Source organism: Monodon monoceros, unplaced genomic scaffold (genome assembly GCF_005190385.1).
Source record: "Monodon monoceros isolate NGI ecotype Baffin Bay Population unplaced genomic scaffold, NGI_Narwhal_1 Super_Scaffold_7, whole genome shotgun sequence".
NCBI classification, from domain to species: domain Eukaryota; kingdom Metazoa; phylum Chordata; class Mammalia; order Artiodactyla; family Monodontidae; genus Monodon; species Monodon monoceros.
Genome location: NW_021703784.1, coordinates 8,534,786 through 8,556,201, shown reverse-complemented (window position 1 = coordinate 8,556,201; position 21,416 = coordinate 8,534,786). Strand labels below are relative to the sequence as shown.

General features: G+C 37.6%; 1 protein-coding gene across 9 annotated transcripts in view; it reads left to right on the top strand.

Moving 5' to 3' along the window:
- The window catches only part of CCDC15 (coiled-coil domain containing 15), a 63,690-nt gene that overhangs the window by 13,898 nt on the left and 28,376 nt on the right, over positions 1-21,416 (top strand). For 5 of the 9 annotated variants that reach the window (XM_029209131.1, XM_029209130.1, XM_029209132.1 and 2 more), the window contains exons 6-14: positions 2,673-2,795; positions 3,053-3,487; positions 4,069-4,191; positions 4,431-4,619; positions 6,414-6,488; positions 6,797-6,919; positions 7,399-7,521; positions 14,340-14,432; positions 15,998-16,101. In XM_029209131.1, the coding sequence (XP_029064964.1) occupies positions 2,673-2,795; positions 3,053-3,487; positions 4,069-4,191; positions 4,431-4,619; positions 6,414-6,488; positions 6,797-6,919; positions 7,399-7,521; positions 14,340-14,432; positions 15,998-16,101 (1,388 nt within the window). Of the gene's footprint in view, positions 1-2,672; positions 2,796-3,052; positions 3,488-4,068; positions 4,192-4,430; positions 4,620-6,413; positions 6,557-6,796; positions 6,920-7,398; positions 7,522-14,339; positions 14,433-15,997; positions 16,102-21,416 lie in introns of all 9 variants that reach the window. The other 4 variants (XM_029209133.1, XM_029209135.1, XM_029209134.1 and 1 more) reach the window with 4 other exon arrangements.

Genomic DNA, 21,416 nt, shown 5'->3' with positions numbered 1-21,416 from the left:
TGACATCCTTGTGTAAACCAGTTTGATACGTCAAAGGTGCCATTTAAGTGTAATTCATTATGATGTTGATGGTGAATTCAGGCTAGCTGCTTGCTTCCAAAGAATGCATGTGTGTTTTTCAGGTAAAACATCACAAACAAATCTACTCCATATAATTGAGAATGATCTAAGAAATTAGTGAAATTTTTCTTATCAAGTACGTAGTCTTTCCCTCAAATCTGAACAGTTTTCTATCCATTCAGTTGTGTGAAGGAGGAAGCTGCCAGTCAGAAAGGAGAACAATCTATAACCCAGTTGAACTCTGGTTTCGTATTCTTGTTAGACTTATTTTGACTGACATCTGGTTGTTCCAGATTTAGAGATAAATGTAGAAGAGATATATTTGCCTTGCCCACTGTTAGATCACCAAGACAAAATTGTAAGCCTTCTGAAATTGTTACTGGCTAGGATAGGGGCAAATTATCATTTATAAAGTTAAAATATTCTCCTACCAGGATCGGCTCCGTGCTTTGTGGCCACCTAGAGGGGTGGGATAGGGAGGGCGGGAGGGAGACGCAAGAGGGAGTGGATACGGGGATATATGTATATGTATAGCTGATTCACTTTGTTATACAGCAGAAACTAACGCAACAATGTAAAGCAATTATACTCCAATAAAGATGTTAAAAAAAAATTCTCCTACCAGGAATTTCACTTCCATGTGTTTGATATGTAAGCGACTTGTTTGTATACTTGAAATAGAACTCAATATTCTGTATTAGACTACCATAACCTGTTAGGATTGCTCCAGATCTTTCACAAAAACTCAGCTTAGTGTCATGAGCATATTGCTTTCTCTAGACCATTTATATTTGTATTAATTTTTCATTTTTTTCAGAAAGCACTTTGTAGGAAACCATCATTCACCAGGATAAATATAGGGATAAGAGGAGAAATGCCCTTTGAGGTCCATCAAGGTCTTTTAACTCTTGTAGATTACCAGAAATTTATGGAAGATCAGGTAGGGAAATGTAAAGAGTAGAGGAAAAAAGATGCCTTGTTAGAACTATCCACAGCTAATTAAGGATGGGTTTAAGTATTAAGATTATAATGCCCAATAGTTGTTTTTTTCTAACAGTTCTATTAAGCTATAATTCACATACCACACAATTCACCCATTTAAAGTGTACGGTTCAGAGGTTTTTGGTATATTCACAGGGTTGTGCGACTGTCACCACAATCTAATTTAGAAGATTTTCTTCACCCCTGAAAGAAACCCCGTACCTGTTAACTGTCACTCCCCAGTCCCTCCCTGTCCCTACCCCCAGTACTAAGCAACCACTAAACTACTTTCTGTGTCTGTAGATTTGCTTATTCTGGACATTTCATATAAATGGAATAATATAATATGGCGTCTTTTGTGACTGGCTTCTTTCACTTTGCATAATGTATTCAAAGTTCGTCCACATTGTAGCATGTATCAGTACATCAGTATGTCACACTTAGTATATCTGTTCATCAGTTGATAGACATTTGTGTTGTTTCCATTTCTTAGCTTTTATGAATAATTGTGCTATAAGCAGTTTTTACATGTTTTTGTATGGACATTCATTTCTCTGGTTGTGGAATTTCTGGGTCATGTTAACTCTATGTTTAATATTTTGAGGAACTGCCAAGGTGTTTTTTTTTTAATTTTTTAAAAATTAATTAATTTTAAAATTAATTTTGGCTGTGTTGGATCTTCATCACCGTGCGTGGGCTTTTCTCTAGTTGCGGTGAGCGGGGGCTACTCTTTGTTGTGGTGTGTGCAGGCTTCTCATTGCGGTGGCTTCTCTTGTTGCGGAGCACAGGCTCTAGGCACGCGGGCTTCAGTAGTTGTGGCTCGCGGGCTCTAGAGCACAGGCTCAATAGTTGTGGTGCACGGGCTTAGTTGCTCCACGGCATGTGGGATCTTCCCAGATCAGGGATCGAACCTCTGTCCCCTGCATTGGCAGGCAGATTCTTATCCACTGTGCCACCAGGCAAGCCCCTGCAAAGGTGTTTTTCATCAACAATGTATGAGGGTTCCATTTTCTCCACATCGTCTTCAAAACTTGTTATTGCCCATCTTTTTTATAGCCACCTTAGTGGGTGTGAAGTGGGATCTCTCCATACTTTTGATTTGTATTTTCCCAGTGACTAATCATCTTGAATATCTTTTCATGTGCTTATTGCCCATTTATATATCTCTCGTGGAGAAAATCTGTATTCAAATGTAGTGCCGTTTTTAAATTGAGTTGTCTTTTTATTATCAAGTTATAAGAATTCTTTATATGAATACAAGTCTCTTATCAGATACTTGATTGCAAGTATTTTCTCCCATTCTCTGGGTTGTCATTTAACTTTCTTAATGCTATCATTTGCAGCACAAAATTTTTAGTTTTGGTATAGTCTAACTTATCTGTTTTTCTTTTGCTGCTGTGCTTTTGGTGCAGTATCTATTAAGCCATTGCTTAATCCTATGTCTTCTAAGAATTTTGTAATTTTATCTCTCATATTTAGGTCTTTAATCCATTTTGAGTTAATTTTTATATATGGTGTGAGGAAGAGTTCTAACTTAATGCTTTTGCATGCATTCTTGTTTCTACCTGTAACAGATACATTTGGTTGGTTTTTTTTCTTTTCTTTTCCATTTTTGTTTGTGTGTTCTTTAGGAACCTGACACTGAGGAATCTTCATCTATTATGATAGATAAGAAAGGGAAAAAGAATTTGTCTTGGGGGGACCAGCAGGATCTCCTTTTTGAAGACAAGGATATACCTTTCAGCACAGTTCAGGTAAAGCAGAGTGAAAGGAGATAGTATAATAGAAATTAAAGTAATTACGATTTGGACTAGAGATGCCAGTATTCTTGTACTGGTTTGAGACTGTAGATTTAGGTTCTATTGAGTTGAGCAAAGACTGTAATTTTGCATTTTATTTTAGTAATTTGTTTGACTACCGTATCCTTTTAAGATTATTTTAGGAATCTCGCAGAAAACCCAGTGTTGCTGCTGCTTGGCATTCTATATTTGATGTTTATGTTCACTTTTAGAAAGTACAATTCAAAAATCCATTATTTGCTGTGATGGAAGAGGAAGAGGTAAAGCAGTTACATCAGGATGTTCTGCCAGAAGCCCAGGATTATCTTCCAGAAGCCCCAGGTGACCTGCTGCAAACCCAGGGTGATTTGACAGGCGTCTGCAGTGTTGAGCTGGAAGCCCAGGGTGTCGAGCTGAGGCTCGGTACCCAGGATATCAAGCTGGAAGGCCAAGCTGTTGAGCCTAAAGCCCAGGCTGTTAAGACCAAAACTCAGAGTGTTATGCTGAAAGATCAGAGTGTTGAACTAGAAGATGGGAATATTGTTTTGGAAGTCCAAGATTTTCTACTTCAAAACCAGGCTTTTCTACCCACAGACCAGCATATTCTTCCCAAAGACCAGAATGTTCTACCCAAATGCCAGGACCAGGATTTTCTACCCACAGACCAGGTAAAATAGAGTGGAAAGGAGATATAACCAAAAGGAATAAGCTCTTTAAGGCTTGTAGTGGGATTTGCAAGGACTATATTACAGCTGATTTGGAGAGCCATAGTTGGAACAAAATAGTTCACTGATTGATTTATCAAATAAAATGTCCAGGGTTCTTACTATGTGTTAAAATATTGTCAGCAGCATATTACCCCTGTCTGGACAATTTGCTTTTTAAAAAATTTTCTTCATTAGGGAAAGTATTTCTTGCAGCCGTCATCTGTTTTGAGAGCTGAAAGATGGGAAAAAAGAGTGGCCCACAAGTGTCCAACAGTATTTTTTACCCAGCTTCCAAGGTCAGCCCTCCACCAGAGATCAGGTAGACCAAGAGGAAGAAGAAAGGGATCAACAGGAAGTAAATTACTTAGGGTTGTGGCTGGGTTTATGGGAAATAGAGTATAGTGTGTTAATTTATTCTATAAGATGTTCAATTAAACTCTGACCTCAGTTAACTCCTGAATTCTCAGTGCAACCTAAAGTATTATTGATTAACCTGTCTTTCTTAACTGAACAATTGCTATTTTATATTTGTTCTTTTTTAGAAAGCAAATTTGAAGCCGCCAGCATCAGTTTTGATAGGTAGGAGTCGGGGAGAGGTGTCTCCTCTGGATGTCCATCAAGATCTTCTACACAGGCATCAAGATCAGGCCTTCATCAACGGCAAGGTAGAGCAGAAAAAGGAGAGGGACCATCAGGAACTGCATTGTTTGGGTTTAGTTTGGAACTTTCCAAGATTGTTCTTAGCTAGATTTCAAAAAGTATGGTTTTCTGTTTTATTCCATAATGTTTCACATTATCTGGAGTTGAAAAAATTACTGTAAGGCTCCCAATAGAGCCTAGAATATTATTGCTATCATGTTACTGCCACTGAACAATTTACACTTTATGTTTTTTTCTCTCTTAGAAGGTACGCTTCAAGGAGTCATATTGTGATATGACAAATGAGAAAGGGAAAGAAGACTTTTCTCTGGCAGGTTATCAGTATCTCCCTCCTAAACGTCAGGACCAGGCCTTCATCAGAGATCAGGTAGAGCACAATCAGGAAGAGAGAGAGGAAATAAAGCAACTGGATTTCATACATTTTCAACAACTGGTAATGTAAAATATAGAATCAGATCCTTGTTCGGTGAACTGTGTCAGTCAAATCAGTTCTGTCATTCAGAAGGATGATAAATCACATTCATATTCTTATTGTGGAATCAGACTATTTTAATTTACTAAGATTATGCTATAACGTTTGCTGAAGCCCACATTATTACCACAAGCATACTGCCCTTACGTGAATATTATAGGAAGAATTAGCAGATCCTAAATTACTTAAAATTTGGGGGGGGGTTTGTCAGACTATTCTGTACATGTTTGGGGATTAAAAATTAAGATTTATAGAGTTGGGGTAAAAGTATAACATCCTCGTTCAAACCAAAATGTATCAGAATAGCCTCATCTGGTGCCATTTCCCTGGAGTTCTCACTGAAGCCTAGAGTATTAAGGTTAGCACGTTGCCCTGGTTAGACGACTTGTTTTCTGTTTTTGTTGTTTCTTTTGAACATGTTTCTGAAGCAACTGTCATCTTTTATGAGAGAAGAGAGAGAGAGAGATGAATTGACTCTGGGGTGTCATCAGAATGTTAAACCTAAAATGCAAGATCAAGCCTCCCCTAGAGAACAGGTGGAGCAGAATGCAGTGAGAGCGCTGTCTACTTCCTAAAAGAGTGACAGATGAAATCTCTTAAGATTTGGGCTGGAGCTTGCCGAGCTAGCTAGTATGTAGACTACATAGAATTAAAGCTTCTAGAGTTAGGCTGAGAGTATGATGTCTTCGTTTATTTCAGAATGTGCCAGATCTAAAGAGTCCAGGTGAGAAAGCACACCTCTGTCATTTGGGTTAAATAAGAGACAGGTTTTATATAAAGTTGATTGGTTATCCGTAAATTGTTCTTCTTAAACTCAAGTCCTTCAGCAAATTTGCCTTTTGACATTTAGTCTTATACATACTGAAGGAATTCTACTCTTGGCCATCTGAAGCAGTACACCAAAGCCAGACATCAAATTTGCAAACCAGTTATTATGAAGGAAAAAACAAGCTGTTTGCCACTCAAAACTTCCTAGACTTCACCACTTCTAGTGTTTCTGCATGGAGTTATTGGGGACATCGAGTAGGAGTACTTTGGGAAATGACACAGCTTTTTTCCTGGCTTTACCTGAGAAAATGCTGGCAACATTATAAAAATATTGCCTTGTTGCCTTATCTTCTTCCAAATGTGTTGTTGAATAAAGAGTTGCCCCATGCAAAAAATGCAAAAGAAAAAAAGTGCCGGAATAATCTAGGATTTGCTTCAAAATACTCCAGGAAAGAAAGTGGGAGAAGAGATGGATGAAAAAACATGATGTTGCTGGGAGGGACAAATTGGGAGATTGGGATTGACATATCACACTACTATATATAAAATAGATAACTAATAAGGACCTACTGTATAGCACAGGGAACTCTACTCAATATTCTGTAATGGCCTATATGGGAAAAGAATCTAAACAAGAGTGGATGTATGTATAACTGACTCACTTTGCTGTACACCTGAAACTAATACAACCTTGTAAAATCAACCATACTCCGATAAAAATTAAAAGAAAAAACAAAAACAAAAAACATGATGTTGCTAATTGTCGGTGCTGGGTGATAGGTATCTTGGGATTTATTATACTAATTTTTTCCCCACTTTTATGTATGTTTGGAAATTTTATATTAAACACACACATGCACACCTCTAATTGTTATATTACCCTCCCCTAGTATCATTATTTCAGAGTTGTCACTGAAGTGTACAGTATTGTCACTAACCTATAATTTTTGCTTAGACAATTAGTTCTGTGTTTTGTTATTCCTTTAGAACAAGTGTATCAAGCAGCCCTCATCTTTTGAGAAATGGGAGATTGAAAGACGAGTTGCTTCTGAAGTGCCATCGGTATGTTTCACCTGGTATTCAAGACCTAGCCTCTCCCAGAGAATAAGTAAAGCAGAATATAGGGAGAAGTAAGTAACAGAGAGTAAATTCCTTAGGTTTTGGTTCAAGATTGACAGGGCAAAGTAGTAACTGTTTCAGGGGTTTAGTGTTAAGGTCAATAACAATGGGCAAAGATATAATGTCCTCCTGTTCTGTGACCATTCTGCCCTGTTAAAACTACTTCTGGCCTCTTCACTAAAGCTTTTACTATTGCCCTGGCATGATGCTACCGCTTGGACAGTTGATGTTCAGTGTTTGTTTTCTTTTAGCACAGGAACTGTGGGCAGGCCTCACATAATATGACAGATGAGAGATGGAGAAAGGAGTTATTTCTGGAGCACCATGAATATGTTTTACATGAAATCCAGGATCCAGGCTCCACCAGAGAGCAGGTAGAGCAGAGTATAGTAAAATGTAAGCAGCAGAAAGTCAGTTAGTTAGAGTTTGGTATAGACTTGCCAGAGGTATGCTACCAACAACAACAGTGATGATAGTGTTATCTCTTATTAATATTATCAATAATGTTATTAATATTATTCAGACTAACAGCTTAAATTCATTAAGCATTTACCATAGCCAAAATGGTTCTAAAACTTTGTATCCATTGTCTCATTTAACTCTCACAATTACCCTGGGAGTTGGATACTATTATTATCCTTGTTTTATGGATAGAGAAGCTTAGGATTGCTTCGCAGATGCAGTTAAGATCCATAGTAGTGGCAAGAAGTGTAATGTCTACTTTTATGCCGTAATATATTAGACTATTCTGACCTATTTAGATTACATCAGGGGTCTCGCTGCAGCCTAAAGTATTTTTACTACCATTACGTCACTGCTCACGCCATTTGGTGAATGCATTTGTATCTTTTAGAGCTTACGCTCCATACGGCAACCATCTGCTGGAACAGCTGAAAGATGGCAAGCAGGTTTGCTTCCGGCAGGCCGTCAGCATCTTCCACCCAAGCACCAGAGAGAGGCTCCCAGCAGCAGACAGGTAAACCAAACTGTAGAGTATGAGCCCTGGAGTTTAGATAGGGTTGTGGGTCCTACTGAGCTGGGAGCAGTAAGGCTGAGCAAAACGCCGATTCTGGGTTTATTTCATAGTGTGTAAAACCTAAGATTACTCACCGAAGCCTAGGGTATTGTCAGGAGCGCTTGTTGCCTATTGGAAAAATTGTAGTTTTTACATGTATGTTCTTTTATTAAAGGTGTATTTCTGGTGGCCCTAGTCTTCTATGGTGTGAGAGGGAAAGAAATAAGTGGTTTCTGGGGGGAGGGGGAGGGAGGCTCTTTCACCAACAGCCAGGGCTAGATCTCCATCAGTAACCTGGTAGAGCATAAGGTAGGATCACCAAGAAAGAAACTATTCAGAATTTGGGCTGGAGCTTGTTAGAGTTATATTGCCTAAGTTTTGGTGTATTGATTTAAGATCTATAGTTTTTCAAGGAAATGTCACAGTACGCTGGCCTACTAAGATTTTTCTATGACTTAACTGAAGTCTAGTTTATTCCCACTAGAATTTTACCATTGTCTGGATAATTTCTGACTTGTGGTTTCATGTTATTTTAAAGACAGAGCCTTCAGGCAACCAGTGTTGTTAGAATATATGAAAGAGATAAAGAGAAATTTCCTCTTGGCCCTTTTAAGAGAGCAGAAAGAAAAGGAGGCATAAAGGCAGAATTATGGATTTGGGCTGAGGTTTTTAGGACTAAACTGCAGGTCTTTTGTTATTTTTGGTTTGGGTCTCTTAAGATTGGTCTAAGGGAAGGCTGTCATGTTTTCTTCTGCATCGCCGTTTACATATCCTGAACTATGCCAGCCCCTTTTCTACTTCAGCTCTTCTGCTTTTTTTACCCCTCTGCTTGGATAGTCTTCTCCTTTTTCTTCACAAAGCTGGTCCCTTCTCATCCTTCACGTTTCAGCTTAAATGTCACCCTTTTAGAAAAGACTGCTCTGACCACCTTATCAAGATTAACGTTATTAATATTATTAAGACTAACAGCTTAAATTCATTAAGCATTTACCGTAGCCAAAATGGTTCTAAAACTTTGTATCCATTGTCTCATTTAACTCTCACAATTACCCTGGGAGATGGATACTATTATTATCCTTGTTTTATGGATAGAGAAGCTTAGGATTGCTTCGCAGATGCAGTTAAGATCCATAGTAGTGGCAAGAAGTGTAATGTCTACTTTCATGCCGTAATATATTAGACTATTCTGACCTATTTAGATTACATCAGGGGTCTCGCTGCAGCCTAAAGTATTTCTACTACCATTACGTCACTGCTCACGCCATTTGGTGAATGCATTTGTATCTTTTAGAGCTTACGCTCCATACGGCAACCCTCTTCTGTTTTTCCTCTGTCCCTGCATTCTGTTTGTTTCCTTCTCCATAAACAAGACAGTTTGTAATTATTTACTTATTTACATGACTTCCACTAGTCTATAAGCTTTATGAGGAGAGGCACCACACTTGTTTTGTTTACCGGAGTGTGGACAGCATTTAACATGGTGCCTGGTACCTGCTGGTTTCTTGCTAAATTTGTTTAGAAAGAATTAGTCAATCAAACACTTATTGAGCACCTGTTTGATGTTAGCCATTGTTTAGGTTCTAAATATCAAAGATATAACTATGAACAAGACAGAGCACTCAAATTTCAGACAGTCTAAAGAAGAGAGACTGACAAGCGATAATTCTGAAGCAACATAATTAGTGGTAGAGGATGCATAGGGCATTAGCTGAGCACAGAAGAGGGGTACCTAATCCTGACTGTTTAATTGAGGGTGCAGCTTTGGTAGTCAGAACCTCTTCTTCTTGTCCTTCTGCCATACCAGCCCTGAAAATCCTCAGCCCTGGATCAGTCCTTTCACCTTTTAGGCTCCCAAAGAATCCAGCCTTATTGGAAAAAAGCTCTTTAATGGTGTAGGTTTATACACATTCATCCTTACGGTTTATAGTCTCAGCTGGGTCCCCAGTGCTGCCTAGCTTTTTCCTTACTTGCCACTTGTCCGCTCCCTCACCTACGGCCCACACTGATCATTCTAACCCTTAAATACTCCTTAAAGTTCCTGCTGCACCCCCATACTCTCAGACTTTCGATAAAAGAAAAAATAGAAGCCATCATGCAATAACTTCCTTGACCATTTACTTTTTTGCCATTCTTACCTGTTCCTACTAATCTCAGAGGAAGAGACGTCTTTCTTTGGATCCATATTCTGGATTCTCTTGCCATCTTTTCTTCTGGGTCCAATTTTGAAAATTATATTGTGAGACAGGTTTCTATTAAAATCCTCTGAATAATGTTGCATATTTTTGTTTGTTTTGGCAAGCAGTCAACCTGGTTAAATTCAGATTATACGTTCTTTCTCATCTTCTGTGAACAGTGGCTTCAATGTTAGTTCAGGTCTCAAAGCCTTCATTATACTTCTTTAAGTCCATCCCATGCATGCACAGCTCAGGGGTAATTCTGGGATGTGTGCCAGTTCATACACAGAATTAAGGAATCCACTTTTCTAACTCATGCATCTTTTTTTTTTTGCGGTATGCGGGCTTCTCACTGTTGTGGCCTCTCCCGTTGCGGAGCACAGGCTCCGGACACGCAGGCTCATCGGCCACGGCTCACGGGCCCAGCCGCTCCGCGGCATGTGGGATCTTCCTGGACCGGGGCACAAACCCTTGTCTCCCGCATCGGCAGGCAGACTCCCAACCACTGCGCCACCAGGGAAGCCCTCATGCATTTTTTTTAAATTAATTTTTATTGGAGTATAGTTGATTTATAATGTATTTTATAATGTATTAGTTTCTGCTGTACAGCAAAGTGAATCAGTTATACGTATACACATATCTACTCTTTTTTTAGATTCTGTTCCCATACAGGTCATTACAGAGTATTGAGTAGAGTTCTGAACTCACTCCTCTTGAGGATACCCACCCCATATACTCTCCAGATACCAGGGGCCACATTTCCTGGAATTTTTAGTTACAATCAGTGAGAGAGAGAGGCTCAGAGTGGGCTTACTCCTTGGCCAGTGCTGGAAGTCCAGTTTTTCTTACTTTTTTGAAAGCAGAAAATTTCATTTTTATTATAGCAAAAGTAAATACAAATAAACAAAAAGAAAAAACCCCCCAAATTCCAGAGATAACCACCATTAGCCTATTGCTGTGTATTGTTTTCAGATTTTCTCTATAACAAATAACTTTAAAAATAACAGCCTTATTGAAATATACAATCAGTTCTCTTTATTCATAGTAGTTATGTCCTATAAAGTTGCCATAAACACTGAATTTTAGTGAATACTGAACCATTCATTGCTCAACTGTTTTGTGTGAATTTCTGTTTAAAGACACCTTATTTAATGTGTGTTTTTGATTCATTAACATTGTAGTCAGGGCCAGTGTTACTATAGCTTGTGCCTGAACGAAGCTTGTCTAATATATGTAAATATTTTCTCCATAAGGCACATCACAGCCTTCTTATGCTTAAGAACACTAGGTAGTGCTTCAGCACTGTGCTTGAGGGATGTTTTAAACAGCAAAATCAACAAAAAAAGCACAAAAATGCAAAAACCTTTGCACCAAATGTACCTTGAAAAGGATACTTGTTTACAGTATGAAGGCCCAAAGGCAGAGCATCACCGTGTTCGACCTCAGCTTGCAATGTGTAAAACTGACGATTCAGATTTTTCACAGCTCTGTGCATGTCTGCAAGTGACCACAAAAGCACTGCGAGTATTCATTTTGTGATAACAAATACATTTTAACGAATAGGCAAATTCACAAATAATATAGGAGTATTCAAATAATGAGGATTGACTACTTTATATACCATACAAGTAACCCATTTAAAGTGTACAATTCAGTGTTTTTACTATATTCCAAGGGTTGTGCAGACTTTGCCACAATCGGTTTTAGAATATTTTCATCACTCCCCAAAAGTCATACATACGTCCATTAGCAGCCACTCGCTCCCTTTTTCCCCTCACCCCCATCCCCAGCCCTAGGCAACCACTAATCTACTTTCTGTCGCTATAGATTTGCCTGTTCTGGACATTTTATATAAGTGGGATCGTGGAATGGCCTTTTGTCACTGACTTCTTTCACTTAGCATAATGTTTTCAAAGTTCATTGACCTTGTAGCACGTAGTAGTACTTCATTCCTATTCACTGGATAATGTTCCATTATATTCATGTAGCACGTTTTATTTATCCATTCATCAGCTGATGGACATTTGGATTGTTTCCACTTCTTGACTGTCATGAATAATGCTGCTATGAACATTTGTTTATAAGTTTTTCTGTGATATGTGTTTCCATTTCCCTTGGGTATATACCTAGGAGGGGAATTGCTGAGACTTACGGTAATCATATGCTTAACCTTGAGGAACTGCCAAACTGGTTTCCAAAGTGGGTGCGCTATTTTTCATTCTCATTGGCAGTATTATGAGGGTTCCAATTTCTCCTCATCCTCACCCACACTTGTCATTGTCTGCCTTTTTAATTATAGTTCTCTTAATGGGTGTGAAGTCGTATCTCACTGTGGTTTTGGTTTACATTTACTTGATGATTAATGATGAGCATCTCTTCACATGCTTATTGGCCATATGTATATCTTCTTTGGAAAATTATTAAATCCTCTGTGCAACTTGTAATTGGATTATTTATCTTCTAATTATTGAGTTATGTGAGTTCTTAATATATTCTACATACAGAACCCTTATTTGTTTTGTGATTTGCAGATGTTTTCTCCTATCCTGTGGGTTGTCTTTTCACTTTCTTGGTGGTTTCCTTTCCTTTGCAGCACAGAAATTTTTAATTTTGAAGTCCAGGTTACTTATTTTTTCGTGGCTTGTGCTTTTGGTGTCATATCTAAGAAACCGTTGCCTGATCCAAGGTCATGAAGATTTACTGCTGTGTGTTCCTCTAAGAATTTTATATCTCTTGCATTCTGCAAGGTCTTCAATCCACTTTGCATTAATTTTCTTATATGGTGTTCAGTAGAGGTCCAACTTCATTCTTTTTTGCACTTGGATATCCAGTTGACCCAACATCATTTGTTGAAAAGACTCTTTTTACCCGTTGAATCCGCTCGTCACTCTTGTCAAAAGTTAGTTGATTACGGGCTTCCCTGGTGGCACAGTGGTTGAGAGTCCGCCTGCCGATGCAGGGGACACGGGTTCGTGCCCCGGCCCGGGAAGATCCCACATGCCGCGGAGGGGCTGGGCCCATGAGCCATGGCCGCTGAGCCTGCGCGTCCAGAGCCTGTGCTCCGCAACGGGAGAGGCCACAACAGTGGCCCGCGTACCGCAAAAAAAAAAAAAAAAAAAAGTTGATTGTAAATTTAAGAGTTTATTTGTGAACTATCAGTTCTATTCCATTGATCTATAAGTCTATCCTTATGTTAGTACCACACTGTGTTGATCAGTGTAGCTTCGCAGTAAGTTTTGAAATTGGGGAGAGTGAGTTCTCCAACTTGGTTCTTCTGTTTCAAGGTCATCTCAGCTATTCCAGGTCCCTTGCATTTTCGTATGAATTTAAGGATAACCTTGTCAACTTCTACAAAGAAGTCAGCTGAAATTTTGATGTAGATTGCATTAAATCTGTTGATCAATTTGCCATCTTAACAATATTAAGTCTTCTGATTCATTTAGATCTTCTATTTCTTTCAACAATGTTTTGTAGATTTCAGTGTATACAATTTACACTTCCTTTATTAAATTTATTCCTAAGAATTTTTTGATGATATTTTATATGGATTTTCCCCTTAATTTCATTTTCAGATTGTTCATTGCAAGTACATAAAAATACAATAGAGTTTTGCATGCTGATCTTATATCTTGCAACTTTGCTGAAAAATAAATAACGTTTAAGCTAAAAAGATAAAAGTAATTTTAAACTTTTATTTCTAAAAGTTAGAGATCATAATTTGAGCCATATAATGTCCAAGTAAGTGTACTAAGTTATGTCAACAGGCTTTTCTAATAATTAGGGGGGAAATAAGCCCCAGTTTCTTCCCTGCCATGTCAGTTGACGGCTATAGTATTTTCAAGCTTTTATTCTCTAAACTCACACCTTTCAAGAATATGTATAAATTGAAAATGATTACAGATTTGAGATGTTAAGGGATCTAGTTTTATATCCTGGATTCAGTCCCAAGCACACACTCATGATAGAGTGATTTCAAGTGATCAATTTAGAAGGACTTTCATTCTGAACATTTTGATCTGTCATTAGTTCATTCTCTTTTTTTTTTGGCTGTGTTGGGTCTTTGTTGCTGTGTGCTGGCTTTCACTAGTTGCGGCGAGCGGGAGCTACTCTTCATTGCAGTGTGCAGGCTTCTCATTGAGGAAACTTCTCTTGTTGCGGAGCATGGGCTGTAGGCGCAGGCTTCAGTAGTTGTGGTGTGTGGGTTCAGTAGTTGTTGTGGCTTGCGGGCTCTAGATCACAGGCTCAGTAGTTGTGGCACATGGGCTTAGTTGCTCCATGGCATGTGAGATCTTCCCGGACCAGGTCTCGAACCCATGTATGTCCCCTGCATTGGCAGGCGGATTCTTAACCACTGCACCACCAGGGAGGTCCCCATCCATGTTTTTGACCTGGATATTTTCTTTTCTTTATTGTTTTTGTTTGATTAATTTCTTTCTTTTATTCTTTCTTAAAGCTTTATTCTTTTATATTTGTTTAAAAAATTGTTTTTACCCAGTTGAGCTCAAGATTGCAGGAGAAAGGAATCAATAGATGAAATTATCAAAAACATACGTAGGGCTAACTTTTGGCAATTTTGTCTCTTTGTGTGACTGGACTTTCTAACAGGTTGGTGGTGAATATCAATCAGGATTGAACACTGAATTCCAAACTCCACTGGCACTTCAGTCAGGAGTAAGTCAAGAGGAAGACAAGAAAGAGGTATGTAGTGATAATGGCTTTTGGACATCAGTGTTTCTACTCTAATAGTATATGTGAGATTGGAAACAATTTGTTGTGTCCTAACACATTAAGAGCTAGTACTACAAATTCCATAGATAAAGGCACAAAAGTTGCTTGACTCATTTTAATATGTTGAACTTCTCTTCTAAGCTTCTAGGATTTAGGGTACCTTGATGTGAAATCAGAGAGGTGATCCTAGTGAGTTTCTTCAGTTAGTGTATATTTGCCATAATAGCTAATTTAAGGAAGAGTTTTAATTTGTGACTTCCTTTTTTTCCTTTTCAATCTAAAGTTAGTTTAAATGAACAGTTTTTAACACTGGCCATGCACCAGAATCAGACATGGAGCTTTTTTCCAAATACAAATGCCTGGACCCAAAGCAGATATACTGAATCAGTATCTTAGGTAGGTTTGGGGCATCTGTGTTTTAAAAAAACACCACAGATGATTGTGATGTATCTTCAATATTGAGAACTGTTATTATAGTTTTAATAATTTTTACCAAAAAGACACAAGCTACTCTAAGGACAAAAACATGTCTGTGTGTATACTAGTGCTCTTTGAGCAGCTTGTGCCCTTAAAAAGAGAATATATAAATTTGGAAGTATGAACAGATCACGCACAGGGTAGTAGCATTTGCTTTTTTTTTTTTTTTTTTTTAAATTAATTATTTATTTATTTTTGGCATCGTTGGGTTTTTGTTGCTGCACGTGGGCTTCCTCTAGCTGTAGCGAGCAGGGGCTACTCTTCCTTGTGGTGCACGGGTTTCTCATTGTGGTGACTTCTCTTGTTGCGGAGCACGGGCTCTAGGCACGTGGGCTTCAGTAGTTGTGGCACGTGGGCTCAGTAGTTGTGGCTCACAGGCTCTAGAGCGTAGGCTCAGTAGTTGTGGTGCACAGGCTTCATTGCTCCGCGGCATGTGGGATCTTCCCGGACCAAGGCTCGAACCCATGTACCCTGCATTGGCAGGCAGATTCTTAACCACTGTGCCACCAGGGAAGCCCCAGCATTTGCTTTTATTATACTTGTTCCCTTTAAAAGTATGATGCTCTGATATTCCTCAGTCTTCCCTCCCTCCTCCCCACCATATTAGGCTAGGCTTAGAGTGTGCTTTTGTAGTGTGGTTTTAATTTTGGAAAGTTAAAGTGACGTTCTGTTATAAAATACCTCTTACATTCTTTCTTTGGTTCTGCTTCTGTGGTACTTACTACTTGGGAGCACAGAGTAAATATAGTATGTATCTTATCATATTAAATATAATCATTTCCTCAAGGGCTATTGACAACTGACCATGCTAAGTGCAAACTAAATTAGTACTTCTTTCTCTGATTTGTCTGTTACATCTAATAGCTATGTGCTTGAAAATATAAATCTCTTGCTATATGTGATATTATCCTGAGTCACCATAAATAGAAGGAAATTAAGGACTTAATTCCCTGTGACTTTTGTGTCATATAGTTTTCTTGTCTATGGCACAAGGATTTTCCTTTCTTGGAAAGTCCTCTGAGAGTGGAATCTTAACAATTTTAACTTCTTTTCTTTAGCGTCAAAAGCAGTACCTGAGATATAGACGACTTTTCATGGATATTGAAAGAGAACAAGTGAAAGAACAACAGAGGCAAAAAGAACAAAGGAAGAAAATTGAAAAGTAAGTTCTTTGATCCTCATTGTGAGCCTTAAATTACCAGTTAAGATGATTTTGGAAGCTAGGTTTTAGAAATAATCAAGCAGTGGTTTTACCTTCTTATCCAAAGTGGAAACAACTGTTTTTGATCTGGGTCGTAGTATTAAAAGGTGGTTAAGAGCTATGTTTTTTTAATAGACTTTTTTTGGGAGTAGTTTTAGGTTCATAGCAAAATTAAGCAGAAAGTACAGAAAGTTCCCATTTACTCCCTGCCCCTACACATGGACTACTTCCTCCACTGTCAATATCCTGTACCACAGTGATACATTTGTTACAACTCATAAACCTACATTGACATATCATAATCTATATTTTACATTAGGCTTCAGTCTCAGTGTTGTACATTATTATAGGTTTTGACAAATGTATAATGACATGTATCTACAAATGTAGTATCATACAGAATAGTTTTATTGCCCTAAAAATGTTCTGTGCTCTGTGTATTCATCTCTCCCTTCCCCCAGCCTGTGGCAACCACTGATCTTGTTACTGGCTCCATTGTTTTGCTATTGGGTTGGCCAAAAGGTTCGTTTGGTTTTTGTGTAAGATGGCTCTAGTAGCACTTAGTTGTCTTTAACTTCATTCAAAATAAGTTTGATTGTATGTGACAGCTGTCATATCAGCGTGCATTTAAAAAAAGACTTATCAAAATTGGTGAATTTTTGTGTAGCCATTTTAATATTGAAGATGGAAGGAAAAAACCAACATTTTTGGCATATTATGCTTTATTATTTCAAGAAAGGTTAAATACACAACCGAAATGCAAAAGAAAATTTGTGCAGTATATAGAGAAGGTGCTGTGACTGATCGAACATGTCAAAAGTGGTCTGCAAAGTTTTGTGCTGGAGACTTCTTGCTGGATGATGCTCCACGGTCAGGTAGACCAGTTGAAGTTGATAGCAATCAAATCGAAACATTAATTGAGAACAATCAACATTATACCACACGGGAGATAGCCGACATACTCAAAATATCCAAATCAAGCGCTGAAAATCATTTGCACCAGCTTGGTTATGTGAATCGCTTTGACGTTTGGGTTCCACATAAGTTAAGCGAAGAAAATCTTCTTGACCGTATTTCCGCATGCGATTCTCTACTTAAACGTAATGAAAACATTCCATTTTGAAAACAAATTGTGAGGGGTGATGAAAAGTGGATACTGTACACTAATGTGGAATGGAAGAGATTGTGGGGCAAGCGAAATGAACCACCACCAACCACACCAAAGGCCAGTCTTCATCCAAAGAAGGTGATGTTGTATATGTGGTGGGATTGGAAAGGAGTCCTCTATTATGAGCTCCTTCTGGAAAACCAAACGATTAATTCCAACAAGTTCTGCTCCCAGTTAGACCAACTGAAAGCAGCACTCGATGAAAAGCATCCAGAATTAGTCAGCAGAAAACGCATAATCTTCCATCAGGATAACACAAGACCTCAGGTTTCTTTGATGACCAGGCAAAAACTATTACAGCTTGAATGGGAACTTCTGATTCACCCGCCACATTCACCAGACACTGCACCTTCGGATTTCCATTTATTTTGGTCTTTATAAAATTCTCTTAATGGAAAAAATTTCAATGCCCTGGAAGCTGTAAAAGGCACCTGGAAGAGTTCTTTGCTCAAAAAGGTAAAAAGTTTTGGGAAGATGGAATTATGAAGTTGCCTGAAAAATGGCAGAAGGTAGTGGAACGAAAGGGTGAATACATTGTTCAATAAACTTCTTGGTGAAAATGAAAAAATGTATCTTTTATTTTTACTTAAAAACCAAAGGCACTTTTTGGCCAACCCAGTATTTTCAGAATATCATATAGCTGGAATCATACGGTATGTAGCCTGTTCAGACTGACTTTTTCCCCTTAGTATTATGCACTTAAGATTGCTCAAATTCCTTTTAATGGCTTGATAATTCATTTCTTTTTAGTGCTGAATAATATTCTAAAATCTGGATGTACTACAGTTTATTTATCCATGCACCTACTGAAGGATATCTTGGTTTCTTCCAAGATTTGGCAGTTACAAATAAAGCTACTATAAGTATCCATGTGCAGGTTTTGTGTGGGCATAAATTTTCAACTTCTTTGGGTAAATACTGAGGAGTACATTTGCTGGATTGTATGGTAAGAGGATGTTCACTTTTCTAAGAAACTATCAAACCTTCTTCCAAAATGTACCACTTTGCAATCCATCAGCAATGAATGAGAGTTCCCGTTGCTCCACATCCTTGTCAGCATTTGATGCTGTCGACATTTTGAATTTTGGCCATTGTAATAGGAGTGTGTGTTATCTCGTTATTTTAAATTGCATTTCCCTGATGACATGATGAGGAGCATCTTTTCATATGCTCACTAGCCATCTGTATATCATCTTTGGTGAAGTGTCTGTTCAGGTCTTGGGCCCATTTTTTAATTGGGCTATTTGTTTTCTTATTCTTGAGTTTTACGGGTTCTTTGTATATTTTGGATAATAGTACTTTATCAGATGTGTCTTTTGCAAATAATTCCTCCTAGTCTGTGGCTTGAATTCTCATTCTCATGACATTGTCTTTTGGAGAGGAGATGTTTTTAATTTTAATGAAATTCAGCTTATAATTATTTTTTTCATAGATCATGCCTTTGATATTATATCTAAAAAGTCATTGCTGTACCCAAAGTCACCTATATTTTCTTTTGTTATCTTCTAGGAATTTTGTACTTTTGTGTTTTACATTTAGCGTTATGATACATTTTGAGTTAACTTTTGTCAGGGGTATAAGGTCTGTGTCCGTATTTCTTTTTTTTTTCACACAGATATTCAGTTGTTCCTATACCATTTGTTGAAAAGACTATCTTTGCCTCATTATATTGCCTTTGCTCCTTTGTCAAAGATCGGTTAAGTGTATTTGTGAGGGTCTATTTCTGGGCTCTCTGTTCTGTGCCATTGACCTATTTGTCTATTCTTTTGCCAATACCACACTGTCTTAAAAGGGAAATGATGCCTGTAAGAGACTCACTTTAACTTCAAGGACACACATAGGCTGGAAGTGGAGGGATGGAAAAAGATATTCCATGCAAATGCTTACAAAAAGAGAGCAGGGATACCTATCCTTGTATCAGAAAAAATAAACTAAGTTAAAAAAGAAGGGTCACAATAGACAAAGAAGTCACTATATGTGATAAAAGGATCAATTCATGAAGATGACATAACGATTGTAAATATCCAACACCGGAGCATCTAAATATAAAGCAGATATTAATAGAACTGAAGGGAGAAATAAACAATACAGTAAAAGTAGGAGACTTTAATACCCCCCTCTCAACAATGGATAGATCATACAGAAAGAAAATCAATAAGGAAACAGCACTTTTGAGCAATACTATAGACCAAATGGATCTATACACACATATACAGAACATTCTATCCAACAGCAGCAGAAAACAACATTCTCTTCAAGAACAAACAGAACATTCTCCAGGATAGATCATATGTTAGGCCACAAAACAAATCTTAACAAATCAAGAAGATTGAAATTATATCAAGCATCTTTTCCAAACACAATAGTGTGAAACTAGAAATCAATAACAGGAAGAAAATTGGAAAATTCACAAATACATGGAATTTAAACAACACACTCCTGAACAACCAGTGGACCAAAGAAGAAATCAAAAGGGAAATTTTAAAAAATCTTGTGATATTATGGGATATGGCAAAAGCATTTCTAAGAGGAAAGTTTATATCTATAAAGAGAAAAGATCTCAAATAAACAACCGAACCTTCCACCTGAAGGAACTGGAAAAAGAAGAGCAAACTAAGCTCAAAATTAATAGAAGGAAGGAAATAACGATTAGAGCAGAAATAAAGAATAGGGAAAAAATAGAAATGATCAGCAAAACTAAGAATTGGTTTTTGAAAAGATAAAACAAAATTGAAAATCCTTCGCTAGATTAACCAAGAAAAAAACTCAAATAAATAAAATTATAAGTGAAAGAGGACTCATTACAACTGACACCACAGAAACACAAAGGTTTATAAGAGACTACCATTTACAATTATATGCCAACAAATTGGACAACCTAAGAAAAATGGATAAATTTCTAGAAACATACAACCTATCAAGACTGGATTATGGAGAAATAGAAAATCTGAACAGACCAATTGCAAGTAGGGAGATTGAATTAGTAATCAAAAACCTCCCAACAACAGTTGAGGAGCAGACAGCTTCACTGGGAATTCTACCAAACGTTTAAAGAGGAATTAACACTGATCCTTCTCAAACTTCCAAAAAATAGAAGAGGAGGGAACACTTCCAAACTTATTACGAGGCCAGCATTATCCTGATATCAAAACCAGACAAGGACACTACAAGAAAAGAAAATTACAGGCTACTATCCTTGATGAATGTAGATGCAGAAAGTTTCAACAAAGTATTAGCAAATTGAACCCAACAATACATTAAAAGGACCACACACCAGGATCAAGTGGAATTTATTCTAGGGATGCAAGGATGGTTCAAATCCACAAATCAATCAGTGTGATACACCATATTAACATAATGAAAGATAAAAATCATGTGATTGTCTCAGTAGACGCAGAAAAAGCACTTGACAAAATTCAACATCCATTCATGATAAAAACTCTCAACAAAGTGGATATAGAGGGAACATACCTTGACATAATAAAGACCATATATGACAAGTCCATAGCTAACATCATACTCCATGGTGAAAAGCTGAAAGCTTTTCCTTTTAGGATCAGGAACAAGACAAAAACGCCTATTCTTGCCACTTTTATTCAACATAGTACAGGAAGTCCTAGCCTGAGCAGTTAGTCAAGAAAAATAAATAAAAACATTAAATTGGAAAGGAAGAATTAAAAGTGTGACTATTTACAGATGACATGATATTATATACAGAAAACCCTTAGACTCCACCAAAAATCTGTTAGAACTAAATGAATTCAGTAAAGTTGCAGGATACAAAATCAATTTACAAAAATCAGTTGTATTTCCATATATTAACAATGAACTATTGAAAACAGAAATTGAGAAAACAATCCTATTTACCTTAACATCAAAAAGAATAAAATACTTATGAGTAAATTTAACCAAGGAGGTGAAAGATCTTTACACTGAAAACTATAAGACATTGTTGAAAGAAATTGAAGAAGACACAATTAAATGGAAAGATATTTCATGCCCATGGGTTGGAAGAGTTAGTATTGTTAAAAATATCCATACTACCCAAAGCAGTCCACAGATGCAGTCCCTATCAAAATTCCAATGGCAGAAATAGACAAACAACCCT